Source organism: Gadus morhua, chromosome 16 (assembly GCF_902167405.1).
Source record: "Gadus morhua chromosome 16, gadMor3.0, whole genome shotgun sequence".
NCBI lineage: Eukaryota > Metazoa > Chordata > Actinopteri > Gadiformes > Gadidae > Gadus > Gadus morhua.
The window spans coordinates 4424963-4445311 of record NC_044063.1 but is presented as its reverse complement, the minus strand read 5'-3'; the positions used below and the strand labels follow the sequence as shown (position 1 = coordinate 4445311).

Genomic DNA, 20349 nt, shown 5'->3' with positions numbered 1-20349 from the left:
AGGAGGGAATGAGAGTTAGGGAGAGACCAGTGAGAGATTGAGATGGTGGGATGGAGGGAAAGAGGTGGAAGGATGAAGAGCACAGTGGGTTGAACGAAAGAGCAAGACAGGGAGAGAGGTAGTAACAGTGGCAGGTATGATAGTGTAGCAGCTAGGGACTTCGACTCGCAGACACAAAGACTCTGTGGGGATTTGTTCCCCACACTTCACTGTGTACATGTCCTTGAGCCAGAAATGAGACATACTTTATTGTTCCCGATGGGGAAGCAGCTTCACCCCTATCTGCCGCTTAATGATATGTTCCTGAATTCACTGATCTCGATTTGGATAAGAGCATTGGATGGAAAAAACACTACATAGTCAAAAGAAAGTTTTTCAACAGCACTTGTGGAGGTAAAGACACAGGACACAAAAAATGGTCTTTCACTTTCTCTTTCTATCTCTCTCCCCATCCCTCTATCTCTGTCACACTCTCTCTCTCTCTCTTTCATTTTGATTCCACTTTTAACATAATTCCGTTTTGTTCGTCTTGAAGACCGGTGCCATCACCTCTTGCCTCAGACATCCCCCACAGAAACCAGAAGAGCGGAGACAATCATTTCACTAAAGAGAAAATAAGAGACTCAAAACAGATGGAATGTAAATGTGAAGATCACCGCCTGAATGTTAATTACTCTTGATAGGATTGTATAGCTAGAAGGAGCTAGCAGCAGCTAGTATATCATGCGGTTTATCGCTTTGTCTATTTGTTACAATCCCTTTTTTTGTATCTTTATTATATTTTTAGATTTCATTTAGTGAAAGCGATTGATCAATACCATCTGATATACATTTAAATCGTATGTTTTTGCGAGTCTCTGCCAACCATTTGGTGAGCGTTCCCCCTACTCTGAAAGCCGGCTGTGTTATTTTTCATAACGTCAAAGTGCCTTGAAAAAGCCCCTTAAAGTCACAACCAAGGGACACCGTCTGCGAAGTGTGAGTGGATGTGTGCATCTCAACCGTCTGGGCAGCGGTTGATGTGCACGGCCATGTCCGAGAAAGTGTTTGGCTTCTTGGAAAATGAGTATACCGCCAGAGAGTGTGTTGATGTTTGAAGCTACGTCTGTGCAGCATTGGATGTTGATGGCTTTGTCCAAGAGAGCGTTAAGCTTTTCTGATACTTATGGTATAACGCCACAATGTGTGGAGGCGCATTTCATACACAACAACGGAACTGATAAAGTGTCACAAATTTAGCATGGGTCGTGAACATGGAGATAACACGCACAACTATATTTTTTTCATAGCGGTCGAATTTGAGCTGAAACATGGGCTTCAAACACACTTTAAGAATAATTTAATTGGTCATATTTACTTCATAAGCTTTTATTTTTAAAATGAAAACAAATAATGTCAGAACAGAGTGTGTAGTGTGGGACTGCAAGTGAAGTCATTTTTCCAGCATTTAACTGTTGTTAATATTTGTACTCATTGATTGGCGGTAATAACCTGAATCCCAGACGTAATTAAATGACCCTTCCCACTTGGTTTGGGTGAAATATCGAAACCATTTAAAGCCTAAATCTCTTTAGGTGTTATGCAAGGTAATTGCGTTGGTCCGTGTAATGGACTCTCTATATGTACTAATTCATCTCCTACACAGCAGCCGACAGGAGGGAAAACTGAAGCCTGTTAATGAGGAAATTTACATACAGAGTCATTTACATAGCGAATGATGTGTCGCAGAGGAGAGAAAAACAAATAGAAATTATAATCAACGGCCAACTAAAGTAGCTCTCCCCCAAAGACGGGAAGTCTGTAAACTGACGGCTGATAAACAAAACACTGCATGAACAGTGGGGGGCTGGACCCTAAAGTTATCATGTTACCAGCCTGATACTATCACGATAGAAGGATGGATCGATGGATGCCTGGGTGGACTGTGAGATCACCATTGCTTCCACTCAGACGCAATGCAAACTGGTCGATTTCAGCACCATGGACAGCGCTACTCTGGACGGCTTCAAAACAAACAACTAACAACTCCTTGCGCGGTCGTTCCGGTAGGTCACGACTCACGGAATGTTTCCGATACGCCCGGAAATGTTCAGGAATGTTCCCCCGGACACAAAAATACAGGCCCTTGTTGTCGGGCGGTGTAACCGAGGTGAAGTTTTAAAAGCACTTTGGCTGACAATAAGGACGGAGAGAAGGGGAGGCAAAGTGGCGTCATGTGAACCACTTTATATTACGCCCCGTTCCTTCCCTGACAGACAAGAGGGCAGCAGGATCAAAGTCACAAATCTAAACCTATAACCAAACATATTACACGGAATGCATTGTTCTTCCCCCCCCCCCCCCCCCATTACAGAGAATACACATCTTTTTTGGACATAATGTGCATAATACCAAAGAGACATTCCCCTTTCCTCCCCTGTACATTTTACCCAGAATACACTGCTCTTTGATTCAATGTATTTAATACCCAGGAGGAGTTGCTCTTTGCCCCTACTGTGTAAATTCCCCAGTCCTGCTCTCTCTGGAAATGCGGGCAATAAAGGTGAGGGTACATAGAGAGTAAATTAATACGTTAAACCAGTTCTGCAAGGGAGTCGTGTGTCGTTACCATGGCAGCCATACAGAGAGAGAGAGACGAACCAATGAAAGGGGTTGTTTGCGTGCGAGAAATGAGTCTGATCGTCGGTCGGTTGAGAGGCTAATGTCAACATCCATCTTCTGAACACGAACGCCGACGCCTAGCCGCCGCCGCCGCAGCGCTCGGATCTCTGAAAAGACCCCGAAACCCTCGCTCTGAACGAACACACGGTTCAACGCTGTCCCCGCCAGTGCACCGCAGCATGGCGTCGATGCATCAAAATATATATACAGCCATGATGAGGAAAAGTATGAATGAAACAATCACTCCCTCGCTCGTCTCCTCGGTTGTCAAGGATCGGTGACTCCCTGTTAATGGAGCTCATTAGACACGCGGTTAGACGCGGTTAGTTGCGTTAACCTCGCTGACCTTGAGGCGCCGACGATTGGAATCAAGTCGACGCTTTGCGATGCGTGCGGAGACGACCGGGCTACGTCTTATCATAATGTGTTTGCTCGCTCCATACCAACCGCTACGTGTGGGCGTCCCCGATAAAGAGGATCTCTGACGGCGCTCTGCTCCTTGATGACTGTTAGAGAAAAGAAATTGCTATAAATCGCTTTAGGTTAGAGGGTCTGTAAGATTAATTTAAAGAAAATAGTAATTTACTCCTGAGTTTGTTTCCTTTGCCCCGCCTTTTGTGGCGATTGAGGTCATGACTCAGAGGCGGGGGTGTGCAGAAAGGAGACGAAGTGTGGGAGTTGGGATGTTGACACTGTAATCAAACGGTAATAAAGTCTTAGAGAAACCAAAAGGGCCTGCATTTGTCAACGTTGAGGAGAATTCACGGTCCACTTTTAATCCGGTGAAGTGAGAACACATTGATCTAGGAATGGCCTGCCAAGAGAGGAGAGGAGAGGAGAGGAGAGAGAGTAAGGAGGAGAGGAGGAGAGAGAGTGGCGAGGAGAGGAGGAGAGAGAGTGGGGAGGAGAGAGAGTGGGGAGGAGAGGAGGAGAGAGAGTGGGGAGGAGAGGAGGAGAGAGAGTGGGGAGGAGAGGAGGAGAGAGCCAGGAGGCAGGGAAGAGGAGAGATAGGGAAAGGGAAAATAGAGGCAAAAAGAAGAGGAAGAACCAGGAGCAGAGAAAAGACGAGAGGGAGTTGATAGGAACAAATAATGGGTAATAATTAAATTACAGCAGCATATAAAGTTAGGGAAGAGGGAGAGGGCAGGAGAGGAAAAGGGGAGGAGGGAGGAGAAACAATGAGGGGCAGTGGAGTGGACTGGGTGAGAGAGAATGTGTAGAGATGAGCAGGCGAGGATGAGTGGAGAGACAGAAGAGGAAAGAGGGACTTAAGGAACTGCTAATGCTAAGTAACACCTCGAAGTGTACTGCAATGCAGCTGCTCCGAGGAGGAGGAGGAGGAGGAGGAGGAGGAGTGTTTGAAAGGCAGAAGAAGAGAAAGTGAGGGAAGACCTTTGCAAAGGGAGAGAGAAAGAGAGATAGTCCTTTTTTCTCTGCATTTCCTAAGTGCTCTTTACTCAGTCCTCTATGGATCGTGAGAGTGGCTCCTCTCGGACGGTGCGGAGAAGGAGGAGGAGGAGGAGGAGGAGGAGGAGGAGCTCCTCTGGGTTAACAGCACATCAGTATGCAGGTCACAGGCTATGAGCATGCAGCCTGCAGCTTCTACTGCAATCCCTCCTCCCCCTGCCCACAACACCCTTGGGGGGGGGGGGGGGGGGGGGGGAGAGAGACACCACCCCCTAATGACACTTCTGCGTCCCAGCAGTCAATCTATCAGCACGGCCTCGCCTCTTTCTCAGTCAAACGTGATACTCCTATTTCACTCCTCACTAGAAATACCTCTCACTCACTCCAACGTTGCACTCCTATCTCACTCCCCACTACACACTCCTACTCCAATCTCTCTCTGGCAGAGCAATCTCTCTCTTTCTACAATCTCTCTCGCACCAATACCCCCCACACCAACTCTCTCTCCCCCACACCAACCTCTCTCTCTCCCCCACACCAACCTCTCTCTCTCTCCCACACCAGCCTCTCTCTCTCTCCCACACCAGCCTCTCTCTCTCCCACACCAACCTCTCTCTCTCCCACACCAGCCTCTCTCTCTCTCCCACCAACCTCTCTCTCTCTCCCACACCAACCTCTCTCTCTCTCTCCCACACCAGCCTCTCTCTCTCTCCCACACCAGCCTCTCTCTCTCTATCCCACACCAACCTCTCTCTCTCCCACACCAGCCTCTCTCTCTCTCTCCCACACCAGCCTCTCTCTCTCTCCCACACCAACCTCTCTCTCTCCCACACCAACCTCTCTCTCTCCCACACCAGCCTCTCTCTCTCTCTCCCACACCAGCCTCTCTCTCTCTCCCACACCAACCTCTCTCTCTCCCACACCAACCTCTCTCTCTCCCACACCAACCTCTCTCTCTCTCTCCCACCAACCTCTCTCTCTCTCCCACACCAACCTCTCTCTCTCTCTCCCACACCAGCCTCTCTCTCTCTCCCACACCAGCCTCTCTCTCTCTATCCCACACCAACCTCTCTCTCTCCCACACCAGCCTCTCTCTCTCTCTCCCACACCAGCCTCTCTCTCTCTCCCACACCAACCTCTCTCTCTCCCACACCAACCTCTCTCTCTCCCACACCAGCCTCTCTCTCTCTCTCCCACACCAGCCTCTCTCTCTCTCCCACACCAACCTCTCTCTCTCCCACACCAACCTCTCCCTCCCACACCAGCCTCTCTCACCAACCCCAACCTCTCTTACAATAATTTCCTGATAGAAGAGTTAGTATCCTACGCTCAGCGTTTTTCTGTTATATAGAAGAACAGATCTAACGGATAAGGGATCGTACTGGCTGAACCCACACACATCTCACAAAACGCACACATACCAACACGACTATGTACACACACGGCACACAATCACAAACAAACAGCCTGGAAAAATGTTGGAAAGACAGATTTAAAAGATCTCAGTGTTGTGGCCGAGGGAATAACACAACAGTGATATCTCAATGCCCTGTGCCTAACCCTTCTGGTTTCTCTAAAAAAAACACACTCACTCCCATGCATTTCATCCAAAGCCTAACACGACATAAAACCAACACTCTCTACACAGACAAACGTTTACACAAAATGATTAGCTCCATGAAAGGAAATAAAAATCCTATTCATCTTTCCACAAGCCTAGCCATTCCAAGGAGGGGGGGAAAGTGTGCTGTGGAATAGGACAGGGGGAGTGTCTTGCATGTACACACTCGGTCCTCCAAGCCACATATAGATCTGTCAGCTCCCATTCTTCCGTGATGGCATGTTTACACACAGCTTCCATCTGCCTCCACACACACACACACACACACGCCTGAGCGTCACGCGACGAGGCCACATCCATCCTGAACGCAGGGGACCTGCAAGCCCCGAGATAACGATGCAGACACGGGGAGGAGTGTGTGTTCCTCACGTGCACCCCACACGCACGGGCTCAGCGATAGTCTGGTTATGTTGGTTTCGACTCGAAGCCGAGAGGGTCCTGGAAGCCCAATGGACTCCGGACTGCAGTCTACTACCTGTGGGCACGCCTGAGCCCGATGCTCTAACCCGGACGTGCGCCTGCCAATCTCACAGAACCACAGTTCACTATCCTGATTGTTTTATTCACGCCTCAGTGCGTTTTACTATCCATTCCCCCACAATGCAGCTTTAGTCTTCATTTACAGATTGCCAGGCTCCCGCTGAGGGGAATTGGAAGACACTGAATAATTGAAGTCACACACACACACACACACATACACATACACACGCAGGTCTACACTCATGAGATTACACACAAGAACAAAGGCACGTATGTGCACGGTTGTGCAAGTACATACACCTGAACACACACACGTGTGTGTGTGTGTGTGTGTGTGTGTGTGTGTGTGTGTGTGTGTGTGTGTGTGTGTGTGTGTGTATCCAAGGACTAAAACATTTTTATCATCTCACAGCTACAAGGTTCTTCTAAGGGTGTGTTGTGTGGGTAATATCACACACTCCTCTGCACGGCTCTTCACAGACCTCTCCAGATTGGTCTGCGAGGTTGTGAGCTGTATTTAGAAACTCCCAGGTGGTCTTCATCCTGTCCACAATCAAACTAAGGAGAATGGGGTAGACGACATACGACGTTGTACTCTAACATTATTTTGGATACTCTGAAATGGGTTGTCAGACAGCTTACCGCACACACAATATGCACACACGTCGGGAGTTCAACCTGAAACAGGGGTTTTTGGTTTTCCGAAATGGGCTGCCAGAAGCTGCCCATTACACACACACACACACGCACGCACGCACGCACGCACGCGCACACACACACACACACACACACACACACACACACACACACACACACACACACACACACACACACACACACACACACACACACACACACACACACACACACACACACACACACCCCTCTTCCTCTCATCTCAAACAATCCTACCTCTGTGTCTCTTCTACAGAAGTGATTTTGTCGTCTCCTGGAGTTAAACTGCAGATGGGAATAACAGCCGGGACCAGAAAACCCCCATCGAGACCTGAAATAAACACGGATCTGTACTCCTGCCGCTCCGAAAGGTCTCTTTATGTAGATCCAGAAAGTCTTTACGATTCAGTGTACATCACGGTCCCCCCACACACACACAATACAACTACAACTATCACAACTATTCTTATCATTATCCAAAATGATTGTTGAATTCAGTGAGTTCAGATGCATGTCATTAAGGAGTAGGTAGGGGTTATTGTGGAGCCTCTCAGCTCAATTATGCCCTTCAGTGGGAGGGTGGACATAGGGAAATGAACCCAGAAACGTTGGAATAGGAGTTGATCCCCCTACCCACTAAACCATCACTTCCCTTGTTAAAGCAGTGACTGAAAGCCAGGGTCTAGCGCTTCTAGTCAGTCCCTCCAGAAAAAACATGATAATGCTATCGCATAATTCAACGCATACTCATGCGGGGGAACCGCATTTTTTTTCAAATATGCCGCACTTTCACCGCATAAATTGCCGATTTCCGCACAAAATACGCGGGGCTTGCATGATTTCATAATCCCCGCATTTTCGTTGCAAAACAGTCACATATATCTTAGCAGAAAGTTGAAAAATGTTGCGTTTACGTCACACAAGAGCAGCCATTCCCCCTGTTGCCATGGGAACTTTATGAAGTGACGTAATTACGCGACGTGAACGTTAAGTTCCCGCAATTTTTTCAAGTTCCCGCAATTTCATTGCATAAATATGTCGCATATTTCATCACATTTTCTAAGAAAACGTGCCACATAATCAAAGATCTTTGGCCGCAACAATCACAAAAAAACACCGAATTTTTTTGGAGGGACTGTAGTCTAGTGTTACAAAGCATCATATTCATCACAGATGGGGAGAGTAATGTGTGTACATCATACTAAAAGGGGAGACAGCGACTAAATTCAAATACTCTTCAGCCAAGTTCAACACAATGCCAATGATAAAAAAAAAGGGAAAGTGTGCGTTAGTTCATTAATGGTTTAATTTATGCAATGCGGAAAGAAACAATTACCATAGTCAAACAGCGCACCATCCACCAGTCCAGAATACAGAGTGAGTATACAGACTTCATCTAGTGACCAAACCAGAGTAAAACCATGTACACACTAGTAATTGCACCCAGCTCTGCCGAAGGAACAGTTAATTTAGGTTTATAAAGTTGTTGATAATAATATAAAATATATGTTAATTGGGTTCACTTATTAGTGGCCGCATGGACGATCCAGAATAACTTCTGTTTATCACCAAAGAGGGGTGGAACATGGCCTTAAAGTCCCGCGCTGCTATTATCTAATTTAATAGGACTGCTCCAAACACATTTCTGCAACATCCACTCTCGATGGACTAGCAGTCTGTACACAATGGAGAATGCAAATCCCGGACCAATTGTCCAACCTTTTCCAAGATAATGTGTGGAAAGTAAACTGTACATTTTCAATGCAGACAGCGATGTTGTCTCAACACAAGACAATGAAGCACAACTCCCTTCGAGGGGTTTTGGGGTCGACGGTAAATTGATAACATAAGTGAACTCACTTTCTTACGACCAATGTACTTATTGCAAGTCACTTTGGATAAAAGCGTCTGCTAAATGCCCTAAATGTAAATGTAACAGAATGCCGATGAGTCCTTATCCAACTTCAGTGTGTGCGAAGATCTCTTTATTTGTAAGACAAGGTCTTATCCGACCTACGCATCAAAACCCTGCCAACTCGTCCTCTTCCTTCAATGGGCCACTGCTGCAGAAAAGAAGCCACAGGTAATCGCACATGCAACGAGAACATAGAGGTAACACACAATTAGGGATCGACCGATATATCGGTCGGCCGATATTCGCGTTTTTTACGTGTATCGTATCGGCCGATACGCGGCTGATTTTCGCCGATATTTTTTCGCTTTTTTTTTTTTTTTTTTACTTGTTCTACCTCACCTGTTTTTAATATTTGTTAAATATTGCTCATCTAATTTTTCTTACTTGTTTTACCTCACCTGTTTTTACTATTTGTTAAATATTGTTTTTTATATTGAAGTTCAATAAATGTTCCTTTTTTTAAATTGAGACTTGTAACATTTGTTATCAGTGTAATTTTTATGATTGAGGGAGCAAAAGCAGTATCGGCTCTAAATATCGGCTCTAAATATCGGTATCGGCGTATGGGAGTATCGGCTAAGGCTGATGAAAAAATATCGGTATCGTATCGGCCCTAAAAAATCTGTATCGGTCTATCCCTACACACAATGAGTCAATTCAACGCACACACCGACACACTCACACCACTCCATGATCACAGAGCCATCAGACAGGCAGGATGGCCCCTAAGACACCAGCTGTCCACAGTGCTAGTCATCAGTAGCTGATAACCTTTGAACCAGAGATAGACCAGAGGGTAATCTGGAAGCTGGTCAAGCACGTGTCCCTGGGACCAACTCCAAACCACGGCCCACAGACATAACATTTAAATTCTACCCGCATATTTTACACACCGTCAACAATTCCTGCTGAATAGTGAAATGCAAGCCGTGCGATGTAGGGAGGTGTCCCGGTATAAAAAATGCAATCGGTTTTGTATGACCTTGTCACAATATGGTTATACGATGGGGAGAAGGATGTTTTATTTATCTCCAGCGACCACCTGGTTGGGAGGATTCCTGCTAGCAGTTTTCATCTCAGGTTGTTAAATAAACAGCTTTGTATTATTATATTTATTTTGATGCGTGTCTGATGATGGATTTCATCTTTGCCTGTTTATAGATTGCCTTAGATTGAACAGTTGGAATGAAAGAGCTCTGTTGATAAAGAGGAAAAATCAAATCCCGGCTTTCAATAAAGTGTAATTGAATGGATGGATGGATATCCATCCATTCAATAGAGAAACGGATGAAACCAAATGTGGAATACAGATGGCCACAAGACTGAGGGGAGAGGAGATCAGTAGGAAGCTTAGGGGCTTCAGCCCACGACATCAGGGAACACGACACCACTTGGTCAAACAGACATTCACTCCAAGTTTAGCAGATCTCCCCTCCCCTAATCTCCCCCCCTCCTCAAATCTTTCTCTTCACCCTACACTCCCCCCACACACACACACACACACACACACACACACACACACACACACACACACACACACACACACACACACACACACACACACACACACACACACACACACACACACACACACACTAAGCAAGAGCGGTTCTCTGATCCTCCAAGTCTGTCTTCAATACGGACCCCCCCTTCACTATTTCACTATCTCCCTTCCCTCTGATGCTCTCTTTTCCCCTTTCTTTTCCCCCTCTCCCTCTCTCCCTTCTTCCCTCTCTCTCTCTCCCTTCTTCCCTCTCTCTCTCTCCCTTCTTCCCTCTCTCGCCCTCCCTCTCATCTAATACTGTACACATCATCTTCAGCCAAATGTCAGTGCCGTAATCCTTCCTCCCACTCTGGAACTCCAGCGTCCAGCCGCCTATGACATCCAGCTTGCTCTGCTGGCTCTGGAGTCCCCCCCCCCCCCCCCCCCATCTCGTGCAGCTCCTCTAAGCTTCAGACCACTGTAGCGGATGGCAACAAAACCCTTGTTCAATTCTGTCGCAAAAGTCCCGAAGGTCATCGCATGGAGCAGAGCCCTGAGTATGAGGCAGGCGTTAGGAGTGCGTGGCTTCAAAAGACACGGACGCGTTTGTGACTCTTGTGCACTCGGCATGACGCAACACAACACAACACAAAAATCACTCCCCTGAGGGGCCGTACTCGCTCGCAGAAGAAGAAAAAGTCCATCCGACACTATCAATCACCTCTGCCCACTGGTAGGCTCCTTCACACATCTGAGTGTGCACCCCCACTTGGAACGTCACCAAAGGGTGAAAATCGACTTTACAATTGCTTGTAACAACTAATCTGCATCACACCTGGCGGTAAAATGGGGACCCTCTAAATCTAAATAAAAAGCAGGCGTCACGGTGACTGGAGTCGGGGCAAACCCCACGCAGTGTCTTCCCTCATTATGCTGATCTCCGGGTATTAATGATAATCCAGACGCCTTACTCTCTCTCTAAGCCACTCCATTATGTCCCTCGCCCATCATGTTCCTCGTCCGCGGGTAATGGAGAGCTGTAGCCCCGCGGCATCATGGGAGAAATAAACAGCCGACATGGAGCTGCAGATGGACTACATTAACCTTTAACAAAAGGAGAGGTCTGGACAGAGGAACAGGAAGCTAGAACAGGCTGAACCAATCAGCACAGCCGCTGCTGATTCAAAAGCCCAAAAGTCCTGCACCAAGAGGACAGAGCATGATATTCATTATTAATATGATACTATATATTATTAATGTTACATATAATATAACTGGGCAGTGTATGTGAAATGTGTAAGTGAACCTAAAGTGTAGACTCTGTGTTTGAGGGTTGTTATTTGAATATCATAGTATGTGGAGACCCAGAATTTGAGATAGTGAGAGTTTAATATTCTGTCGATTTGGAAAGAATTCTTTATTGTATCACATCGCACAAACTGCAATGTGTAATGACATGGCAGCACATCTAACCACAAAACAATTAGAGATTACCTCTACCTCAACCTGACGCAATTGGTTTGAGGCTAATTGGCCATTGCAACAGACAAACAACCTTTCCAGGCCCTTCTGGGTGGACTCCTCCGCGTCTTTTTTCATCACACCACAATAGATATTGTATCATTCGGTAATTTATCCAAAGCAACATAGTCCCCTCAGATTCATGTCATTAATGAGCAGGTAGAGGTAAGGGCCCGCTTGCACTAATACCTACAGGTAGGCTGTGGGCACTGAGAATCAAACCCAGTACCTTTCTCTGGGTGTCGTCGCAGCCTCTAACAGCCTCCAACTCATTCAGACTGGAGTAACCTTGTAGGGACAATTCACAAAACAATAAACTTTTACAACCGTGACAAGGTTTAGAAAACTCAAGGTTACACCTGTTTTTAAATTGCCTGCACTCAAGTAAATATTATTTCTGGAGTTATGACCAGACAGGAATATTATTATTATTAGATCATTGTGTTACGTCCCAAGCTTAATTCAAGCCAAACTTAAATAAAAAAACATAGTGCAGGGCATTGGTTAGTGTGTTATACTCCCAACCAAATGGTACTGTGTTCGTTCCTCAATGTCTGCTAACTCCTACCTGCTCCTTTATGACTGTCGATGCAGCTTTGGACTAAAGTGTCCCAAAAGCCCAAAAACAATAAGTAAATGGGAAGAACCAATGGAAGTATCTGATCCAGTTGACACCGTCAAGGTTTAACAACCCAATAAAAACAACACAGACTCCCTTAACAGAAGAACCTGTCTTCTAAATTGCAATATAACAGTGGTAGGTTTACTTGTCTTTTCTGTGTGCCTTTGCGCAAATCTGAGTGCCTTTATTCTAGAGAGCTGAGCTTATGGCAGAGGCAACACAACACCCTGGCTGAGGCTCGATAGCTTGCTATGATGCTAACTCAACGCGGGATTAGCTTGGGAGCTACCTGTGCTGCTTTTTTGTACTTTGATTTTTCATAAAACACCTTGTGTAACCAAAACCCATTCAAGTTAAGACATATTTCAATGCAACAGTTTTAGTCAAGATCAGGGCCGTGACCATGATTTGGATTGGAGGGGGGGCTGATGAAGACCAGACGGCAGACGAGCGGTAACAACTGTCAACGGAATTAGGCATGCTGGCTAATGGCATGGCTAAGGTCAGTTGAATGTAGGAACAGTTGAAAGTTTGCCTGGTCAAGACCAGTAGACATAACTATGCCTAGTTAAGACCTGTTTGAAAGAAACGATGCCAACTAGTTAAGACCTGTTTGAATGAAACTAGCTCTAATTAAAACAATTCTGAATGAAACTAGGTTGAGTTAAAAACCGACTAAATGTCAGGTCATGGAGTACATGGAGGACAACATAACCCATCTCTGTACACAACACTGCAGTCTTTGTTGAGAATGAGATTAATATCTTGTAAGCAAAATCCTCTCAACATAATCTTACAGTATCTCAATTAGAGCAAGTTATCTGGAAGGTTGCTCGTTCGGTGCTGGGCAGTGTCCCTGGGCAAGACTCCGGGCTGATGTTGCCTAGTTTCATCCAGTGTTTCAGTCAGAGCATGGAGGTCTAGCGCTGGTAATTTACCGTGAGGACGTTGTCTCGACGGAAACCAGACACAAGATTTATCTTTGTACCAAGCTTCGACCTAGATAAAATATCAAGGTTAAGACTGAGATGGTGGACGAAAGCCCCTTGAGAAAACCATGGCAACAACATTAAAGGTCAGGACCACTTTCCGCTGCTCCAGGAGGCCTACAGGTAAGACGTTGAGGGATCAAACCAAGAACCTTTTGGCTGGTGGGAAAAACACCCTTGCCACAAGACTATCAAAAACCAGACAGCAGTTGGCCAGTCAGGCCATCAGGAACGGACGGACGGACAGACGGACACAGACAGACGGACACAGACAGACGGACACAGACAGACGGACACAGACAGACGGACACAGACAGACGGACACAGACAGACGGACACAGACGGACACAGACAGACAGACAGACAGACAGACAGACAGACAGACAGACAGACAGACAGACAGACAGACAGACAGACAGACAGACAGACAGACACCAAAGGAAATTAATCATTGAAGTTCCTCTTGGGTATATTCCCATAATGTATCAGTGTTGGCGTCTGATTGAACCCACAGAAGCCAGAAGCCGACGGCAGACATTTGCATGTTAAGGAGTTTATCCTCTGCTCTTATGAAGTCAAACTCACAAGTCTGAAGGTAGTAGGAAGCACTTTAAACGTTTTTTACTTTCTACGTTTTGGCTACCAACAGTGCCAAATGAATTGATCCAGTGCCAAATAAATTTATGCGCAGGTGGAAATTGCAGTTATATCACCGCTCAGCAGTTGATGTTCCCCTGAGTCTTACCAACAATACCAACAACACGAAAACTAACTTTCCCTTTCAAGGAACACCATCGATGGAAGAGCTAGAGCCCTGCACGACATGGTGCAAGATAAATGACTCACGGCTGCCAAAAAAAAACATGAACACAGCGCGCAGCGAGGTGTAGGTGTACCCAGGCCTTGATCTGGGATGGGAAAAATACATTGCAGGATGCCCTCTGGGCCCCTGAAAATCCCGCTGGAATTACTTTCTAAAAACAATCCCACGTTACAAAGCAAACAACAACAACCACCACAGGATCCCATTTCGGCTTTATGTAACGCCGTCGGATTATCAGAGTCGGCGATCAGAACAATCGCCTGTAGAGGCCCAACTGGAGGAGCGCAGAAATTAACTAGAGGCGGCGGCATTTCAGTATTTTATCCGCACACCGACGCGGATTTGGAAACAATTCTCTGTACACAATGTAAGAGGCTTTGTCCGAGCAGCGGTAAGCTAATGAAAAATCCTAGGCTGGTTGTTTGTATTCTAAGACGGGAGATGGGGATGGCCGGGTGTCAAGTTGGAAGAGGGTTTTGTCTGGGAAATCAAAAGGCATTCAATATGAATGAAAGGCGGCCAGGGGGGCGCATGGAGACTAGCAGGTCGCTCACCCGTTCATGTTATTGATCAATTATTAATCGGCCAACTATATGGATGGTTTGTTGACGGAGCTGAGGTAAGCTGAGGGGGAGATATATTTGTAGATGGAAAGGTTTCTATTAGAAAACCATCCGTCTACAGGATTCTCTCTATTTTTCCTACAAATGTAACTTTCTAATACATTAGTTTTAAAGGTTTTGTCGACATTTGAGGTTTTGTTTATCTTTTTGTGTTTTAAGGTCTAAAGTTAGGAGGGGTTGTTTTTTACCATTGTGACATGACATGGCAGGTCTTTAATCAATTTCCTGAGAACACTTGTAGAAACAAAATGTGACAAAGATGAAGTGACTTTAGAAAAGGAGTGACTACAGCAAACCATTTGAGATGGTTTGTCTGAAGAACAGAGAACTTCTCGGAGAAGCTGCCGGAATAGTCTTGACTTGACGCTTCTCCATGGGGAACCTTGTTAGTTCGACATTAAAGGAGAACCTTTAAACTGCAGGAATATGTTCAAGTTCTTCAGCTTTCCATATAATTATCGCCACTTGATTCAACTCATAATGTTCTAAACAAGCCATTGGATTGGACTTCTGTGATGCTGTTTCCTGCAAAATGAGTTGGGAGTTACAGAGGTGTAACTCCCTTGGGGGTAAGAAAGTAAATGTTTTATTTTGTTTATTCCACGATCCCAGAGAGTAAATAAATTAGAGGAATCAACAGATTGAGAACAGGGTGGAGCAAAACCATGACACTACTTTTACTTTCCAAAAATACATGCAGTACCATTTACTGGGTTATTTGTTACAGACTTCACACTTGTCATATATTATAGTGGGTAGCTCAATGAAGGCACCACACAGAAACCGGTCATAATTGTGTTTGCCAAACACCCTCTGTGTAAATCCTCTGGCCAAACAAGCACTCATCTGTATACATTTCTTTAGACCCTCGACAGAGTATTATTATGATTGGTCGATGCAAACCCCACCCCACTTTGAGAAAGGTCAGCAACCTTTTACAACAATCTTACATTTCTTTGTGGTGCCACATAAATACCATGAGAAAGCTGGTAAATATGAGTCTGTGTGTGAAGAGACAAGGTCACTGCTGTGATGTCTCCTGTGCTGAGTTATTTGCATGTCGTGCTGGCAGACGACGACACCCTGGGAGGCTATCACTGCCATCCCTCAAACCTGTCTGAAGCCAAACAACGACCAACAGAAGGTTCGATTTGTCAAATGATGCGCTGCGTGATGCAGCACTTCAACGTGACGATATTTACACATCAGTCATGAGCCAAAATATAACTTCTCATTTCGTTAAAGGCGACACAAGGAATCCTGGCACTCTTAAGAAATTGCACTGAAAAATATGCTATTTTCAGCTCATACATATATAATATACAATAATATAATCAAGGAAGGACATGTATGCATGAAGATCAGTAACAAAAAAATTAATAAGCTTTGGCGACATTTCAGATATCTTCTATTGCTAATAAAAGGTGTTATGAATCAGGCGAGGGAATGAAGTTGAACTCATTCAATTACTCAAGACGTATTAAGATTGCTGATTATTTGTTGTTCTGCTTCAAAATGGCAGTCTATGTCAAGACTTTCAATCACCATCATTACAGGTGGTACTGTGATTTGCATAGACTTGAAAAAACAGAATTAACAGCAAAATGGTCTTCAGTAAAAGAAGAGTTATTTTAACAGTTTAAATTCAAATGAAATGCCGAAAGGAGCCATCACTATGGATTTTCCCTCTGCCACAAAAAATACAATACAAGATCTGATAATGTGAACATTTCAAGTATTTGTTAATGGAAAAGCCAAGGAAAAACCAACTATTAAGCAATATCACAACATTAAACACCCCGAACAATATCTAGCTTAAGTCATATCGATATAAAACAATATTAAAAATAACCTAGCTCTCAAAAAATGGCAGGCTTAAATAAAACTCACAGTATATAGGAGTATACCAAAAGTAAGGACTATGAAAACTCGCAAACTAGCAGAGGCAATAGCCTTGTTTTTAGCGCTGACGAACTGCAGAAATGATATCCAGATGGTTGGGGAATCACGATCAGTCTTTTTATTTTGGGTTCCTCTGCCATGCAAAGCCTGCCTGTTGGCAAGGATTGGGATTGTTAGACCTAAAACACTCCCAAAATTAATCATGGTGGGAAAAAGTGCTCGGATACCTGGAGATAATGGTCTTAAATAAACATGGCCCACCAGCCAATGGCAGAAGATAAGATCATTTGGCAAGTAAAAAACAATGCATACAATCTTTTAAATATGTAAAAGATTGCTTGGCCGGGAGTTTTCTCATCTTTGGCAGGTAAAAAGAAAAAATCAAGAAGTAATTTTGGAGCCTGCTGGAGATATCTACAACCATAGGTAAAGCCAGGGAGATTAATTAACCAGCTAGGACTTTTAACTATTAAGTAATTTACAACAATACTCTAATCCAACGTCACTTAATGTGACTCCAAATACATGAGATGAAGGAGCAGCTTCGGTTTAGGGGCTTCGTGGCCAGGCCAACTCCATGATCCACGCTGCCTACGAGATTTGATGATGGCTGCAAGATCTATGGCCTATGTGGGGCCATCTTTTCTGCTAGATGTTTTAACATTTTATCTATCATAAAATATATAAAATAAACACAAACACAAATCTATAGAAAAATGCATTGAATATTTATGCCTCCACATGATGTCAATGTATTATTCAGTATATTTGGTATACGTTACCACTTCATTGAAGATTGGTTAGAGTCTGTTGACTCATCAGCTGATCAGTTTGTTTGTGTAAAATATACTTTTAATACAAAGAATCTAATTAAAATAGTACCAATCTCTTTACCACTAGAATAATTCCAATGTCTTCAAAAATGTTAAAACATTTTAGTAGCATTAAGAGATACTACAGGAGTGATGCAATAACCTTTAGGTTTTTTATTTTACATGCAGTCTGACTTCTTTTTGGACTTACAATTGCCCCCCCCAACACTGTTTAAATTATACCCACCAAGGGGTACTTTCGAGTGTTGTCCTTATAAGTGGTGAACGTAACTCAATTGTATTATTAAATAATGCTCATAAATGTGCTTCTTATATCAAAATATGTCTAGTGTATTTCAAGCAGGTCTGTGAGGTATGAAGGAAAATGTAATGCATGTTAAAATTGACCCCTCTCCCTCCCACCCCTTTTTCTTTTTTTTTTCTGGGACTAATGGGATCTCGGCTCACCTGTAAACATCCTGTCAATTAACTTTCAAATAAGTGTTGCATTAACGCTTAATAAGCAGGTGACGGGGTAACCCCATCAGCCAATCAGAGGTAATTCATGCAGTAGCACGTGCTTAACCTGGAGAGAGTCATCGAATGCAAACCAATCTGTTAGGGTTTGGTGCTCCTTTAGAGTTATGCAGGATAATAACATAAAGAACAGCACATAGTAGAACCTCCAGGCTCTGGTACTAAACTGTTCTTAGTTTCTGCAGCTGTTTACACGGCTGCTTAGGGGGCACCACGAGAGTATATCCACCACCACACACCCCAAACCGAGAACAAATAAACACTTTTTAATTCTCTATTGAGATTTCAAGGACTGAGAACAGCACTTGACAATGTGATATCCCAATATGTGGAGAAATGTATAAGACAAAGTGCCCTTGCTTAGAAGACAAACGCTGATGAACAAAAACCCTCTCAAGCTCCAATTGAGGAACGGAAACAAAAGCCCATGGCTTGGTAAGAAAGGTTTAAAAATAAAATGACATCGGCGGCGAAGGTAAATCATGTTGTGCTGCTTTGGGAGACACCGCAGAACACAACAGTGGTGGTAATTATTCACAAGAGGTGGAGCTTGAGGTTTTACCTTGTCTTACTTCTGCGGCTCCCAAACTGTTTTGGCCAGTAACCCCATTTCGAGGTCTGACTATTATAACCCGAGCCTTTCAATCACATTTGTTTTGTTGCATCATCAAGTATTGACACTATTGACCCAGCGGCCATCTTGTTTCCGCCTTGGTTCTTAGCGCTAACTGGGTTTGGGAACTGAATCTGTTACCACGCATCCAGTTCCCCCTCCCAGCTGGTGTTTAAAAACAAGGCGGAAACAAGATGGCCGCCAAAAAGGCTCATAGCATATAAATCGGCAAGACCCTGTGACCCCATGCATATCAGGCCAGCCCGATTAGGGTCCTGACCCACAGGTTGGGAACTGCTGTTTTAGGATTATCAGAACCAAAAGCTAAATGGGTTTAAAGCGCTGTGGATATGTTTACATTTAACTTAATGTTGTCTTACTTTAGACATCTCTAAGATCTTCTTGCCCCAAGAAAACACAAGAACCAAATCATTGGAAGTCGTTCTGGATATCATATCTCTTTTACATTTGTCAAACATACAGAAAGACCAGGAATGAAGCCCAACCGTAGTTGACAGAATTTTTTTTTCAAGTAAAACTGGATGGAAACTCTGCTGTTGTAAATAAATGCAACTTGCTGGCAATAATAACTGTGGCAAAAATAACGTTGTAAATGACCACGTCATTTTAGCCATTAGCCATTTGATGAGATGGACAATGTTACCGATCTACTCCGATAAGGTTGCGATCAACAGCATCTTATACGCAACACACAGTATTCATAAAGGGCAGCTCGTTCAGCTCAGAGCAGGGGGTCCTCATCGGTGCAACACGCACTGTATTACCTGTACACACACCAACTTATGAAAACTGACCATAGCTGGCAATTTGAACTCTAAAAAAAAGTGGCCCCCACACACCCACAAACCCACACCCCTCGGGTCCGTTTTCTGCTTTCCCTGTGTTAGTAAAGTTGTTTTTTGTTTTTCATAATCTAAAAGGTTCGTTATTATATCTTTCCCTTACATATACCAGTAAATAACACACACACACACACACACACACACACACACACACACACACACACACACACACACACACACACACACACACACACACACACACACACACACACACACAATGCTGTGACCAAAAATATGAATAGAACAATTCTGTGCATTCTTTTCAAATAAAACTCAAAAACCATCCTTACAAGATTCAACACCGTCTCCACGATGTCCCGGTCGCTGACCTGTCCGACCTGAACCAAGCCGTCCAGCACGGCGAATTTCATCTGGATATTGCGGATCGGAACTGACGGATCGATCATCCCGACCGGCAGAACTACCTGCGGTGCGCAGGCAGATGTCCTTCGCTCATCTTCCCCGGGACCCCGAGCGGTCTGGCGGGCAGGGAGAGACACCGAGCCCGGCATGGTCCCCCCGGTAGTCACGGTGGTGGACGATATCCGCGTCTCCGGAGTCTCTGGAGGAGATTAAGTCGGTTGGACTTCACTGGACAACAGCACCAGTAGATCGATGAGAATATTAAAATCCAAAAACCGGTTGAAACAGCACACTGTTCATCAACTAAGCAGTCAATCACTATTTACCGCACAGCACGCACGCGAGCGGTGGAAACACCGACACCAGCGTGTCAACAGTGCAGCACGAGGGAAGGAGGGAGGGAGGGAGGGAGGGGGGTTTCTGCGGTTTCTCGCGCTCC

General features: G+C 44.8%; 1 protein-coding gene across 1 annotated transcript in view; it reads right to left on the bottom strand.

Annotated features, from left to right (window-relative positions):
- The window catches only part of LOC115561051 (neurobeachin-like), a 56083-nt gene extending 36129 nt beyond the window's left edge, over positions 1–19954 (bottom strand). The window contains exon 1 of the mRNA XM_030380838.1: positions 19838–19954. Coding sequence (XP_030236698.1) covers positions 19838–19954 — 117 coding nt within the window. The remainder of the gene's footprint in view (positions 1–19837) is intronic.
- Positions 19955–20349: the final 395 nt, after the last annotated feature.